Source organism: Balaenoptera physalus (assembly GCF_965194825.1).
Source record: "Balaenoptera physalus genome assembly, chromosome: 18".
Taxonomy (NCBI): domain Eukaryota; kingdom Metazoa; phylum Chordata; class Mammalia; order Artiodactyla; family Balaenopteridae; genus Balaenoptera; species Balaenoptera physalus.
Window position 1 is genome coordinate 67,726,311 of NC_138899.1, and position 16,370 is coordinate 67,742,680.

The following is a 16,370-nucleotide window of genomic DNA, read 5'->3' on the forward strand; positions in this document are numbered from 1 at the left end:
GTGGTCAAACATGGACCCAACACTACACTGTAAAGTAAGGAGGTGCAGATTCCTGTCGTCCTATGCCCACCGGCATAAATTTGGGTTTGTAATAAGCAGACAAAGCAGAATTATGTCCTTTTCATAAGGCAGGTAAATTCTACCTTGTAGTTCCTAATATTGCCTAATACTTCCTTTCCTTTAGGTACTTAAAATATAACTAACATACTAAGTAATAAAATTAACATTAATATACTTCAGGAATAAAGCAAATTAAGAGGAATAGAACTTGAAAATGTCTTCTGTACCCGAGGAAATGTTCATAAAATGTGGATAAAGTTACTGACTCAGAAATTCTGGCCACACTTCCCTATCCAGAGAAAATGGACACAAAATTTAACATTGTTAATTGCATTTTTTTTAACCTTATTTTAACGCCTAGGAAATGTCTTAGTTGTTGCAATAAATACTGGGAAAGATTTATGAGACTCCAGATATGAAAAAGCAAATAGGTGTTGAAGGCAGGGATTGAGATTCCAAATTGCTTTACTGTCTAAGTCCAAGCTCAAGAGTTTTGAAGGCACACTGTGCCATTTCATAAAAGAGAGCAAGCACACTAACGGAAGCTTTGTTTCATTGTGTTGCGATATGTGTGAAATTTATCTAATTTTAAAGAATGCCGTAATTGTCAGACTTGAAAAAAAAACTGGGCAGAAAGAAAGCAGAAACACTCAAAAGAAGCAGGACTTGAAGCTTAAGTTGCAAATTGAGCATTTATTATATGCTTGGTTATTCAGAGTACAGGCAGACCTCAGAGACACTGCAGGTTTGGCTCCAGACCAACGCAATGAAGCAAATATCGAAATCAAGTGAGTCACATGAACTTCTTGTTTCCCAGTGCATATAAAAGTTATGTTAAAATTTACTAGGATAAAGAAGATGTGGTACATATATACAATGGAATATTACTCAGCCATAAAAAGGAATGAATTAATGCCATTTGCAGAAACTTTGGATGGACCTAGAGATTACCATACTAAGTGAAGTAAGTCAGACAAAGACAAATATCACTTATATGTGGAATCTGATAAAACAAAAATGATACGAATGAAATTATTTACAAAACAGAATCAGACTCACAGAGCTCAAAATCAAATTTATGGTTACCAAAGGGGAAACGTGGGAGGAGTGACAAATTAGGAGATTGGCTTGGGATTGACATATACACACTACTATGTATAAAATAGATAACTAACAAGGATCTACTGTATAGCACAGGGAACTCTACTCAGTTTTCTGTAATAACCTATATGGGGAAGAATCTGAAAAGGAATGGAAAATAGATACATATGTATAACTGATTCACTTTTCTGTACACCTGAAACTAACACAACATTGTAAGTCAACTATACTGCGATAAAAAAATTAAAAACAAACTATGCTATAGTCTATAAAGTGTGCAATAGCGTATGTCCAAAAAGCAATGTACACACCTTCATTAAAAAATACTTTGTTGCTAAAAAATGCTAACTATCCTCTGAGGGGGTCTTAATCTTTTTGCTGGTGGAGGGTTTGAAATATTGAGAGAATGACCAAAATGTGACACAGAGACATGAAGTGAGGAGATGGTGTTGGAAAAATGGCGCCGATAGACTTGCTGGAAGCAGGGTTGCCACCAACCTTCAAGTTTTAAAAAACGCAGTATCTGTGAAGTGCAATAAAATGAGGTCTGCCTGTATTCAGTAAAATAAAGCAGGTAAGGAGAAGCCCAAACCACCTCCATGGATTTGCTTACCCGAGTCACCTACCGTCTGTGTGGGGCATGGTGACAGTGAGCTTGATGAGATTTGTGTACTTGGGGTCCTCGGGACCCGTGTAGCGCAATTTAGCTGAGAAGGGCTCTGCTCCCACTATCCCTGGCACCCGGGGCTGACAAAGACCTCAAGGCAAAATGAAGACATTTATGCTAAAAGAAGATAACAGACAACACTTAAAGTATATAGTTTTAAATAGGCACTATTATTTTTCTGTGCACTTTAAAATTCTCTGTGAGCTAAGGCACTGCTGAGAGTTGATATTATGAGGAAGCAAAAGACCATGATGGGAGAAGTAATCCCAGCAGACATTTCAAGGGCTTCTTCTTAACATTTGGGGTATTTTATAAAGTTTGAGAAACAATAAATATTATTCAATGTGATTTAATTTGTGCTGGACACCATCTGTTATGGTCATATTCACAAAATCATCTTAACATAAAGTATAAACAGGCATAGTAAAAATGATTGAAAAACAACAGGAAAAAGTAAGTGTAGTTTAATTAAATGTATGAGATTGTTACCTTAGAATTAAATCCTTAAGACTAGTCGTAAAATTTACATTATTTATAATAAAACTAAAAATGCACTCATTCTAAAAACAAAAGCTAGTCTTCTTAGAATCAGAGAGCAAAATATATAGTTTTCTCTCTATATGTAATTTCTTACAGAACGTGTATTATAAATTTTAACTCATTGTCTAATCTATCTATCTATCTAGAATTTTAACATGAAAATCTTCCTCGCATGTTTGCTCTGAAAGCACTGTAATGTCTTCATTTTAATACCATGGAAGAGACCGCCCGATGCTGGATCACAGTTTCCAGAGAACTAGGCAATATATAATTTCTTTTCTGTTTGTAGAAAACAGATCAGAATCAGGCCCTAGCATCTGGGATGTCTGCTTTATTAATTGGGGGGCAACTCATTTTAGGGCATTGTTTAATTTATTTTTGGTGCCAGCACAATAGTTTGGTTTTAAGAGAAATTTAAAAACCATACATTCTAATCCTAATAAAAGAACATGGTTAATCTACATGTTATCAATAAATATTGATCCTGAATATATAAGGGTGGGAGGTGGTACATATAACTTTTCTTGCTGCAACATATGCACATCTGAAGTGTTGTACACAAATGGAATTTTTAGAAATAGAATCTTATAAAAAGACTGTTATTTTAAAACTCTGATTTAAACATTCTTCTGCAGAGTAAAGGATTAGTTTGTAAAGCGGATTTCCTGTCTCGTCAGTGTTACCTCCGGGCACATGTATTTTCCACCTCCACTGCGTCCGGGCTCTCGCCCTGACCTCAACCTCCCCTCTAATAACCAAGTATGGACGCTTGTACACACGTCTCTACCTGGACTGCCCTTCCCCTCCTGCCCCAGCAAACTCCTGTTCATCCAGCGCCCAGCTGGGAGTGATTTGGCATCACACATGAGCTGCCCTGTCCAGATCTGACCCTTGCGTACCAACTGCTTCATCTCCTGATCTCCCTTCCTCTCCCTTACGTCCTGCCCCACTTCTCTGCTTGTAGTTCCCAGGATACTCCGTGTTCTTTCACGCTTCTGCGAGTCATTGCTCAGGCTTGTTTTCCCCTACTGTTTTCAAGACTCAGCTTAAGCGTCTCCTCTTTGATGAAACCTTTCCAGACCCACTCAGCCTAGAACCCATCACTACTACTTTTGCATTTCTGTGTCCTGTCCAGACTAAAATTTGTCTGTGTCTTCAGTTTGAGTATGGACTCCTGGAAGGCAGGAATCCTGCCTTATTTTTCATATGACAGTCAAAAGCCTGACATATGCTCGGTGATCGAAAAATGCAAAATGAATAGATATTTGTTTTCTAATGAATATTTTTGTGAAAATAGATTATCATTTAAAAATACTTATAGAGTATTACGGAATACATGGGGCATCTGGAGGAATGAGTAACTGGAAATTAGACATATATAACATTCCATGGTATTCCAGCGACCTGTATGTGAAAAGGGCCTCGCACTACCTTCTTCTCTGCTGATGGTTACGGGAGGGCTCGTCAGCTCCAAGCCTTCATTGCCATCGGCATTCACAGCCCGAGCTGCACACTGCACCCTGGAGCCAGGCTGGAAGTATATGGAGTCTAAACTGATCATCTTGGATGAAGTGAAAAAGGTGTCAAAGTCCACTTCTCTCATGGGGCTGGTCACTCCGTCGGGGCCCGCGGGCGCGCTGATCAGCCAGCGGTACCGGGTCAAAGTGTCATTGATGTTCTCACTTGCACAAATGGATCCTGTTTTGTCATAGTCCGAATATTTAGGGTTGCAAGCCTATGGGAAACAAATAACTATGTTAGGGCCCCAGTTTCGAACAAGGTGGACATTATTCCTCTTAAGTTCTCTCTCCCTTAGTGTTTTCACTGCTACTTTTTTTCCATTTCTACATGTTATTCAGGCAACTTTCAAATTCCTAGCCCTAGCGATGCTAGCTTTTATGAACTCTAATCTTGCATTTCAAACAGCTTCTTGGCCTTTTCCACCTTTAACTTGACACGAGTAAAAGTGATGCTCATTGCATCACCTCCCGACTCCTCACAGCTGTGGAATCGTCCTTGCTCTTTTCTCTCTCCCTCTCCTCTCCTCTCTCTCATTTTGCCCCCCACATCCAGTGTGTCAGTGAACTTGGTTGATTCTTTTTGTAGGATGGCTCTTAAGTTGGTCTTTTCCTTCCCATTCCGAGCATCATCTTTCTATCTAATTCAGGGCCTTTCTCGTCAGGTGACCACTGTTGCCATGGTAACACTCCAATACAACCCCTCTTCTCATGCCATTCTTCTGTGCAAGAGCTCCCTGCTACCCAACAAATGAAGTGCACATTCCTTAACATAACATTTCAAGACCTCTGTAACTTGCACCGCATTATTATTTCTGCCTTGCTAATCCAATAAACATTTATTGTATACCTATTATATGTAGGTCATTACACCAGGGGTATTGCAAAGTAAGAATAAATGCGTCCCAGTTTTTGCTCACAAGGAGCTTATAATTTATAGCTAAGAGAAGGCAATTGAAAAAGTAACTATCATACGCCATTTGCAAGGCAACCACTTCATCCAGGAATGACGTTTCCTTATGTGACTCTTAAACTATTGACATTTTCATCGGACGATCCCAAACCTTCCCTCACAGGTGGAGCTGCTGTTCTATCTCCTAGTTTGTATAATGATCACATCATGCCTTATAGTAGAGTGACTGATTCTTATATATTTTTCTCTCCCTTATGTTTAAATTCCTTGAGTGTAGAGTTCATATCTTATTTATTTTTCTCTCAGTGACAAACCCTGAGATAATATGAGATAACACACTATGTGTACATCAGTTAGTAAACCTTTGTTGGATGAAGGAAGAAAAATAGGACCTTTACTTGATCAACAGTTTCCTTTCCAAAGTTCAAAGATTAAATCCTGCAGTTTTCCCCCACTTTTATCTCATCATGACAAAGCCCATACTATATTGGTTAATGTTCATAATTATTTTAACTCTTTTACAATTTTCCTCAACTTCCTACGCACCGTGATACAGACAACAGGATAACCAGACACAGGTCCAGCACTCTCTTTGGCTCTGGAAGTGTCATCATACATCAGCAAGGACACAATTTGAGGGACAGAAGGAAAAGTGACATCTGCCATGCTGTTCAATTCTTCTATGTACACAATGGCTTTGGTGGCCTAGAAGGAAAAGATAACTCTCCATGATTATTGAAATATTAGACTCCTGGTGCTTCTATTGTGCAGAACAATACTCACAATGCTTGGCAAGTCCATGGCTTCATTATAGTAAAAATTGTCACACCCAGAGCCTCTGCAGTGTGACAGGCTCTATGTGCTTTGTTCCTCATGACCCTGGCACCTGGGCCATATCTTATGGTGTAGGGGAGGGTACCTGAGTCCTGGGTTGGCCAGTGGCCCACAAAGAATTCGGGCTTGAATTTTTTTCTCCAAATAGTGATGATAGTAGTTAAGTCTGTCTCGGGGTGGTGAAGTGGAAGACCCATGACAAAGTCAATTAGTTAATAGTGGGAGGAAAGCTGAAAGAGACCAGGGAGAAGGCAGATCCTAGAGGTCATGTGACGGCATGGGCCCTGCTGAAGTGGATGTCAGGTGAGAAGTGCAGCTTCAGAGGAGCAGAGGACAGAAGCACAGGCAGAGGGAGAAGCTGAGTCACAGACAGAAGAGGAACCTGTGAACATCCACTGGGGGTAGAATGACAAGGAAACCCTGCTGATACACTTGCCTTTTGCTCCCGAATCATCTTCCAATATCCAACGGTACATCGCAGTTCCCAAGCCTATATTTACGTGTGTCTTCTTAAAAGGGGCTTTGATCACTTGAAGTGATTTGAGCGAATCTCTGTTCCTCTTACTCAAAAGAGTTTAATATGATGCTCCATAAAAACTAAAGACTCGCTTCTTATGTGATCAAAACTTACAAAAATATATTTGAAAAAGATTTTCTGCCCCTACTTCTTGAATTTTAAATATGACTTAAAAAAAAACCCCAAGGCACTATAAATACCATCAAGTAGTAAAAATTATAAAATACTAAAGATACCTGTACTTAAGGGAAAAAAAAGTCTCCCCAATTTGATCTCATGCTAATAGTGAAACAAATAATAAAAGAAATAGAGTAAATGTAAGCACAGATATTGTAAACATTGGTCTGTTCGTTAAATCATTTAGCTTTAAAAATTAGGCTTAAAGGTCAAAATTCTATGGAAATTACGTTTAGCTTGAAGAATATCTGGTTGATGAGACAATATAAATTAAATAAACACAGGAAAGAAGTGTTAGGACAGTAACATTTGGGTCACTGAGGCTCTGGACATCAATTTAATAAAGTTACCATGAGCAGGTGGGAATTTTGAGGGTTAGCAAACTGTTTTGTGGGTTGAAATGTGTGTTTTCATGAGTTGTGGCACTAAATTAATAGCCTCATCTTTGTGCTGAGACTATGCTTTCTCTCTGGAGGTTAATCCCAGATTCAGTCGTTATTGACTAAAATAGGAAGGGTAACTGGGCTGGTGTGGGACTCAGAGGCTCTAGTCCTTGAGTTTCTACAAACATGATTTTTCAAGAAAGAGACAGGAATTTTTTATTTTGGCTGCACCGCGGGACTTGCAGGATCTTAGTTCCCTGACCAGGGATTGAACCCGTGCCCTCGGCAGTGAAAGCATGGAGTCCTGACCATTGGACCGCCAGGGAATTTAGGACTTTCTTGATTCTTGTTTTCAAATGAAAACAAAATTTATTTAGGAGGTGAAAAGAGATTATGTGCATTGTCTTTATACAAGGGTTGTATAAAGTTGATTACTTAACTGTACACTATGTGATGCTTACATGCATTTTCCATGATAAAATGCTGGCCACAAATTTATATCCATAAATTACTTACCTGCGTCTCTGCTACCATATTTTCATCGGGTTTTAGGTGGACAGTGAAGGCCTCTCTCATCTCTCTTACCCCATCGAATATTACTTCAATTTCAACAATGTGCTGGATTTCTCCCTCCTTAAACTCAATTTCTACAAATGCAAAATCACAGGTTTAAATCTTTTACATAGGAATATGCGAAGTTTTTCTTAAGCTTCTTTGACAGTGACCCACAAGGCGAAATATATTTTATATTGTGGCCCAGTATACTTACATGTATATGTTTGTGTGCACATGTGAGTGTGGATAAAATGGAATAAAAAGTTTTAAAAACATCACCTGTTCTTACGATATGCATTGCATTCTAGTATTTTCTATTCTATTCCATTTTATCCAGAAGAAAATTCTAATCATAAGCTACTAAATTGATTTTTTGACCCACAGTTTGAAAAAATGCAGAGTTATGGAATAGACAATCAACAATTCTGACATTGGCACAATCAGACAAACTCAGCTCTCATTTCCCAGAATTTCTAAACCAATAGGACATAAGTCAAATATACGATCACAGGCATTATTGATTGTGAATAGTATTTTCATCATGTATATATCTAGAAAAGCTGGACATAAAATTGTTGAAATTTTTAATATCATGTCAAATTATATTTTAAAAAGACTTCTTTTGGTTGTTGATGTTAATCTTGGAAATTCAGCAATTTTTTTTAAGAAAAACGTTAATGGTGTTTTTTCTCTCACCCCGTTGCTCCTAACTAAAAATAATTCCTTCATTGTCATGAAAATTAAACCCAATAATGGTAATCCTTTTTTAACCATTCATTCTGAGATTCTTAAAATGTTAAAAAAATTAACTGATTTTACTGAACTCAAGAATAAGCAGCTGACCAAACTTGGATAAACAATTTTGTTGGTTTTACAATGCCTTTTGAAAAACTGGTTCAGAGGAGAAAATAAAGAATATAATGCATAATCATTCCAATCAGAGACGATAACAGATGCCGCTTTCTCATGTAACGGCAGTATTCAATCATTATAATTCTAAATTAAGAAATCCTTTCAAATGTGGCAGAAGAAAATGTGTCTCCAACGTATTTTTCTTTTCCTACTTCCGTCAATTATGAAAAGGATCTTTTTCTTTAAAATTGTGTTAGTAAGCCAGACTCATCTTTAAAATTAGTTCTGTTTCTGGGTACAGCCATTTTCCGCACTGGCCTTAGTCAGTTCTTTGATACCATTAGCCTTAGATTTCTCATACCCCAGGAGGGCTTACGGTCCTCGTTCCAGAGGATGAAAATAGCTGATCACTTCTGGGTCACCAATTTGTTTGATTTGACCTGTGTGAAGCTGCAATGAAAATTTATTTTCTAACCCTTCAACATCTGGGGATTTCATAGAAAAATACAGATTTTTTTAGATCTTTTACACTTTTCTGCCTGGCAACAGTCATCTGGGTATGACAGTACAGGTCTTTCTCAGCAGGGAATGGACTTTCTGGTTGAAGAACATTTCCATCACTCCATCTTTCCCTCACACTTTCCTTGCTTCCCTCATTTTCATTGCTTGTCTTGGCCTCGTAAACATTTGAGTTTTGTAACCCTCTGAATTATATAAACCTAGTTTCTAAGAAGTTGAAAACTTAAGTATTTATTTTAAATGCTTAAATTAATTGTTTTCTTACAGTATACATGCTAGGTGATAGTTGTTTCCTCTGCCACTTTAGACATTTTTTTTTAAAATAAATTTATCTGTTTATTTTTTGGCTGTGTTGGGTCTTCGTTGCTGCGGGCGGGCTTTCTCTAGTTGCGGCGAGCGGGGGCTACTTTTTGTTGCCGTGCACGGGCTTCTCACTGCGGTGGCTTCTCTTGTTGCAGAGTACGGGCTCTAGGCACGTGGGCTTCAGTAGTTGTGGCACACGGGCTCAGTAGTTGTGGCTCGCAGGCTCTAGAGCGCAGGCTCAGTAGTTGTGGCGCACGGGCTTAGTTGCTCGGCAGCACGTGGGAGCTTCCCGGACCAGGGCTCAAACCCGTGTCCCCTGCATTGGCAGGCGGATTCTTAACCCCTGCACCACCAGGGAAGCCCCTAGACATTTTTAACACAAAAATATTTCAACGTTTATTCTATATTTAATTTTTTGTTTATTGTAAATGTCTACCTCAATTTGGACCATAAAAGGAGAAATTAAAATATATTTCAGTCAAGATTATTAAATTTTTATTATAAATATTTATAAACACATGTTGACATTTATAGGATAAAAGAGACACAGGTTGATTTACTGTTATTTGAGTTTTCTCTGATTTCATTTGTCAATTTACTATATACATATAATTTTGTTTCCGTCTTAGCAGAAAGAATTGTTTTCTTTATAAGAAAAGCATCTTCTGTTAAAGGTCATGTCATCCACATTTAGAAGGTGTTTCCTTCATGTAAAACATGCTCATTTTAGATTTTATAATTTAGCAGCTGATCAGTTTTTTCCTCTCATTTTGGGTTTTATGCATATATTTCCAATATATTATCATTCTTTACACAGAAAATAATATGAGGATAACTTTGAAGCTCTATAGTAGTTCATCAAACTTTTACCATATGTGCAAAGAAAATAAATGGTCCTTTGTAGAAGATGCTAGTTTTTCCAACTGTTTCATTAATTCTATTACTGATTCTGTCACTTTCTAAACTTTGTTCTCAAGTGAGCAGATCAAGATGAATGCCTGTAGTCTATGATCACCAAAAACTGTTGGCAGTCTCTATTTTGCCGGTAAACAATCCACAGAGAGAGAGAAGAACTGACTTGTTTTATACTCATAAAAGTAATGGGCGAAATGATCCGAAAGTTTGAAGAAGGAGAGGGATGGATGAAATGTATTCGTTATGAGTTCCTAAGGCCCAGAGAATTCATGGTCCCTGTGGTTGGTAATCTGTCCCCCTTTTACTGTCCTCCATTAACACTAAACTTTCTAGCTTGAAGTTTTGGATTGCTGTTGTTCTATGACTATCTTCTTGGCTATCACGCACATTTTCAATGCAGTAGAATATTCAGGAAAATTATTATTTAATATCGGATTGCCATAATGCAGGTAAAACCCACTGAAAATTAAAGGACTGTAGACTCAAAACAGACGATCATCTAGCACACTGACTCAAAATTTCCCTAACACATGTACCCAGCAGTCAAAAAGGGAAATCCTGGAAATAAATTCCCTTGACTTTGTTTTCCTGAAGGAGGTTAATTTAAAGGAGTACCTGTATTTGTATTTCAGTTGGATGGATATTTCTCTTCTTTATTCCCAAGGGCACCAGCACTAACACAGTGTGAGCCCAAGCCATCTGGACACAGGCCCTGGGAGCCCCATACCTTCCGACACAGGGTGATAGTCCTCTCCGGAGGTGGCTGAGCCGTCCTTGGTGTGAACCCTCACAACGGAAACCTTTGAAGTGTCTCCTTGGCGGATCACTGGAATTTTTATAACCACCGACTGTCCTGGTTCTTTGGGTTCACTGACGCTAAATTTGGTTTCTCCAAATTTAATAATTGTCTCTAAAACAGCGGGAGACACGGACAAATTAAATTTCAAAGGGAATGCTTTTTTTCTCCATTTCTAATGTTTTTTCTTTGTTTCCCATGTGGGAGGAGCTTAATTTTATTATTCTCTTGCCTTCCCTCTGTCCCCTCGCTCAGTATCACTGGTGTGTCATGAGAAACTGAGCATGCGTGGCCCAGCTCCTTCCTTAGGAATTAACCACCCCCCCGAAATCACGTGCTCTGGGCTGTCTCTATGCGCCAAAAATTTTACAGGAGTGGGTCACTGACAGTGGGAAGGGAAGGAGGAAATTGTTGACCCAGGACAACCTGCACCCAAGGGTACGTGAGGAGGAGCAGGGAGGTACGAATGCTTGGGATTTAGCATTTAGCTATAAACCATGTTCTTCAACATAACTTTCGGTTTAAATGGTTTATTTTGTTCTCCACTTATCTTAGTCTTTTTCCTATTTCTCAATTACTTTAAAAGCCAGGTCAGAAAGAGGGGGTTATTTTCTGAGCCACCTAAAACTTTAATACAGATGGATTTCAGTTCCTAATTTACAGCTGAACACAGGAAACGGCGTCTTACTATCAGCTTCATCTCTGATCCTTATCAGAGCTTCATTCTGTTCACCAACCACAGCTCCAAAAGGGGAGTTGCTTTGTGGAGAGCCAAGAACCAGACGGAGCTCCTCTACCTCTTCGTATAGTACGTCATCCATCAGCTCAAGGATACAAGGCTTTTCAGTCTCACCTGGAACAATAATAATGACAGCAGGACAATCACATCCCGTAGGCCATAAGGGAAGCATCTGCAACTAGAAGGTAAGCCCCATGAGGGCAGTGATGTTGCTTTTTGCCCTGCTGTATCAACAGTGCAAAGAACAGTGTCTGGCATGTAATAAGCCTTTGATTAATATTTGCTGAATGAATGACGAGGTTTGAACATATGCAACGACAGGCCCTATTTGTACAGGGAGTTCTTTAATGCCTGTCTTAAGTCCTGTCACTTATGTCTGAAAACAAGGGGAAAAGAGGAAATGCCACTTTTATTTACAAATTTCTAACATTATGATCAGGAGGCAAATTTAGCAACTTTGTACTGGTTGGTCATTGTTAATTTGACCACAGTACATGTATCTTGTACAATTATTGGATCAAAGTGATCAAATATTTTATGACATTGGATACATATTAAAAATGTGACATCTATTTCCTTTCTTTCCTGTCATTTGAACATTAAGTCTTTCCCAGTACTGTGAAATCTACACATTTGATATGCCATTATCTGCTGAATAAAGTTTGAATAAACAATATAGCACATCACTAGAAACTAATCAATAAGTTGATACGGAAAACAAAAGAACATTCATTCACCCTGTTAAAATCTACCTCACTTTGTTATCATTTAGTGCACATTAAACCATGTCATAAGCTTGTTGAAATCAAGAACTTGTATTTCCTTGATAGATATCTCACACCCAAAACTTGGCTTCCGCAAATTCCAAATAAAAATTTCAAGCCGAAACTTACCAGGGAGGAAGGTGATGGTGGAGATATCAGTGTTTGGGCGTTCTTCAAAGTCCATCATCACTTGTGCAGACCCCTGTCGCGTATAGCATCTCACCGAAGACCTGTACCGGATATCTCCACTCCTGTGGATTGTGGCAACTATCTGTCCGTCATTTTCATTGCCAGTATATACTCGTTCTTTGAATTGCATCTTAGGCACTGCAAAAAAATACAAGAAAATAAACATATGGATCAAAGTGAACAGAAATGTAAGGAAAATGGCATTTCAGAAAACATGGTTTCGTGGGAAGAATAATTGAACAGAAATGAGAAGAACTGGATCCAACTCTCCACTCAGTCACTTGCCAGTGTTTTGGCCTTGAGCAAATCACTTAACTCAGTATTTTGATTTCCTTATCCTTGTAATTTTGCTCTGCCTTTTTTGTGGAGTAGGAAGATGCAATGAAATGTGAAAAAGTAGATAAAACCAGAGATTTTTTAAGATGTCTGTATCTATATATGTTGCTTTATCATGAGCTTTTCAGAATTTCTTGGTATGAATAATATTAAATATTGTGCACATAATCACATGCATAGTTTACCTGGACTGTGTTGGAAAAGTTGACAATGGCTATAATATTATATATATTATATAATAGAAAGTGACACCTATACTAGGTCAATTAACTATAGGTCTCATTGACAATAGGTTAGACTCCTCCAAGCAATGTCAAGATCATCATGGTAGAAGATTATTCAGAATTTCCTTGTGATGACGTGTCAGAGAGCCCTGCCATGTGTCCAGAAGCTTATTGCTTCAGAACAGTATTTTTGGCACATCATTAGGGGAATTTCAGGAGTGTCTGGGAGTAAGGAGATAACAGAAAGTGTCTTGTGTTGAGAAATGGAGAAAGACCATTAATACTCAAGGGTTTGTGCAACCCCATGTGGTTCCACCCACCTGTGGGAGGGAGTTCTTGACACACAATCAAGATATTGATAACAATCTCATTTTTTTAAATTTGCGAGGAAGACTGAAAGTTTTCTTCTGAGACTGTTTAATTCTATCAAAATAATCAGGATGAGAAAGTAACACTTGGTCAGCTAAGGTATTATTATTGGTTGAACTGTGTCCCCCAATTCACAGGTTGAAGTCCTAACACCCAGTACCTCGGAATGTGACCTTATGTGGAGATAGGGTCTTTACAGAACTAATCAAGTAAAAATGAGGTCATGAGGGTGGGCCCTAATTCAATATGACTGGTGTCCTTATATAAAAGGGAAATTTGGACACAGAGACACACATAGAAGCTGATGTAAAGACACATAGGGAAAAGATGGCCGCCTACAAGACAAGAGAGAGGGCTGGAACAGATTCTTCTCTTGCATCCCTTGGAAGGAAGTAATCCTGCTGATACCTTGATCTTGGACTCCTAGCCTCCAGAACTGTCAGACAAGAAATTCCTGAGTCTGTAGTGCTTTGTTATGGCAGCCCTAGCAAACTAGTACAGGTATATAAACCCTAGTTTATCATTTTACTTAACATTTATATAAACTCTAGCTTATCGTTTTACTTATCATCATAAATTAATAAACACTCACAATCTGAGACAGAATCGTTTATGGCCACCGTGGCTTTGCTGGGATCACCAAGGGCAGCATTCATAGGCATTCGAAGCACAAGTTCAAATTTCTCAATTCCCTCCAGCACCGGTTGTCCAAGATCATCCAGAATGATAACACGAACAGTCTGCATGTTGACTCCAGGTGCAAAATCTAAATTACGACTGATTCCCACATAGTCTGTTCCAGCTGTGACAGTAACAGAAGAATTTTTCAGTTGGGGACTAACTAAATTTAAACAAAATTATGAGAAGCAAACTGTGTAGATATGTTTATAATCCTTTTAAAAATATATAGACTAGCATACCGTTACAGAAAATACATTTAATGAAATGCAAAAGATTAGTATCTAACCTTTTGGTTATTGAGATGGTAGATCAAAGATCAGGTTCTGAATGTTGTCTTATCTATGTCTAACAAGTTATTTTACCTTTAGTTATTTTAGCTTTCTGTCTTATAGTTTTTTTTAATCTATTTTGGAAGTCTCAAACAGAACTAATAAAAATCAGGTCTAAAAATAACCAGCATATCAATCAAGTATTTGATTATCATAAATTATATATGAAATATAAATATTGAAATTTTGTTATCATTAGCTAAATATCCAAATCTATTTTCAGAAGCTACTACAGAACTTTAGGTGTGCGACTGCCTGCTGGTTAAAACAACACATTTCAGACACAAGCTTTTGTCTGACATGCTTCACCCACGCCTGCCTCAGAGACGTATTTGGTTTTTGGCTTATTATTCTCAAAGACATATTTGGTTTTTGGTTTATTATTTGTCAGACTGTGGGGCGCATACTAGTGTTGACATCTCCATTTATGTTCTAAAGTAGTTAAGAAAACAAAACTTTCTCTTAATCTTTAGGCACTACATCCATAAAGACCGGGAATAGGGGAGAGCGTTCAGTGTTATTTCTTCCTTGTTTACACACCTTCTGCTCTTCTGACTCTCATTTTGTATCTGTTTACCTCTGAATACGCAACTATATTTGAGTATGTGTCTTTAATTCATTTTTAAAAGTCTCTGTATCGGAATCTCACTGTGGTTCTTTCTGTATCTGAGTCTCACTGTGGTTCTTTCCGTGTTTTTCTTTTCCTCTTCTTCTTCACCTTTATTCTCACCTCTTTCTTTGATTTGAATTTTCTCTAAAGAAATGACTAATTTGGCTAAACAGATGTTTGTTGGACACCGACTACATACAAAACACTATGCTGGTTCTACGACCTTTAAAAAGTGAAAACGTAAGGGTGACATAAAATGGGACGAATGGTGTGTGTGATGAATGTGTGATGTGTGTATGATGTACGTGTGTGTGGGCATGTGTAAGAGATAGTTTGTATTGTTGGTCATTTAGATGGGACAAAAAAGGAAATTTCTGATCTTTTGCTTGTCCTAGCTTTATGATAAACTTTTTGCAGAAGTAGATTCCAGAATAAAAGGCAAGCATGTGTCGGCTAGGACAGACTGTATAATGAAGTGTAGAAAAAGTCTTTGGGTCCCAAGTATTTATAGGGACATTTGTTTAAAATGAGGAAGGAGCCAAGCTGGAGATACATACCTGCATGGTACTTAAATGCCACTGGATTTCTCTGAGGGTGGCCTTCACGATTATTCTAGTTGTGCATATGACGTCATAATATTCAACGATGGTAGATTTCCCAAGTTTAGAGAACCAATTCATGCAAATAAAGGCATTCATAGAGTCTTTGACTTATATGTTTATAACTCAGCTTTTGATTTGTGGCCCTTTAGATGTATTTTCTCACAATAGTAAATAGAGCCTAGATTTACTGACTATACAGTAATAATTTCAGAAAAAATTACATTCAACCAGACTGCTTAAACAAGTGAAGTATTTGGGCTTTAAGGTATTTCATCATGGTAAGTCGAAAATTGTAGAGTACTCAGAAGAGTTGCTGTAGGAAACTGCTCACCGTCGGCAGAGGGAGAATCTGTTTTCTGAGATCTCACGGTGACGCTAGAAGCCTGGGACAGGTCAGTGCCGGTTCTCCACACCCGCACGTCCACGGAGCCTATGCTCTCGTCCACAGGGTACTCGACGTCACCAAAGTAGAGGATGGGTTCTGTTAAGAAGGAAACAGAAACCATTTCTGTTACATTTACTTTTCCACATCAAACTGTATGATGAAATTCCAAAGAACAGTTCGCGTCATCTTATTGACTTCCTTATACCATCATTTTTTTTTCTTTTAGCAAGATAACATCTCTTTAATCTCTAGACTTACACAGTTTTCAGATCAAAAATGCCTCTGTTGAAAAACAAAAATACATATGGTAAAGTGTCTAATGGAACTTTTTTTTTATTGCTTATTTTTGTTGTTGTTGTTTTTGTGTTTTGCTGTGTTTTGTTTTGGCAGGGCTGTGCGGCTTGTGGTATCTTAGTTCCCCGACCAGGGATTGAACCCACGCCACGGCAGTGGCAGCACCGAGTGGACCACCAGGGAATTCCCTCTAATGGAG

General features: G+C 38.2%; 1 protein-coding gene across 3 annotated transcripts in view; it reads right to left on the reverse strand.

The window, feature by feature from the left end:
• The window catches only part of FREM2 (FRAS1 related extracellular matrix 2), a gene marked incomplete at its 5' end in the record, with an annotated part of 143,098 nt that overhangs the window by 24,996 nt on the left and 101,732 nt on the right, over positions 1-16,370 (reverse strand). For all 3 annotated transcript variants that reach the window (XM_082435470.1, XM_082435471.1, XM_082435472.1), the window contains 9 exons: positions 1,788-1,919; positions 3,800-4,103; positions 5,345-5,503; positions 7,226-7,356; positions 10,581-10,763; positions 11,338-11,502; positions 12,282-12,479; positions 13,863-14,072; positions 15,824-15,973. In XM_082435470.1, coding sequence (XP_082291596.1) covers positions 1,788-1,919; positions 3,800-4,103; positions 5,345-5,503; positions 7,226-7,356; positions 10,581-10,763; positions 11,338-11,502; positions 12,282-12,479; positions 13,863-14,072; positions 15,824-15,973 — 1,632 coding nt within the window. The remainder of the gene's footprint in view (positions 1-1,787; positions 1,920-3,799; positions 4,104-5,344; positions 5,504-7,225; positions 7,357-10,580; positions 10,764-11,337; positions 11,503-12,281; positions 12,480-13,862; positions 14,073-15,823; positions 15,974-16,370) is intronic.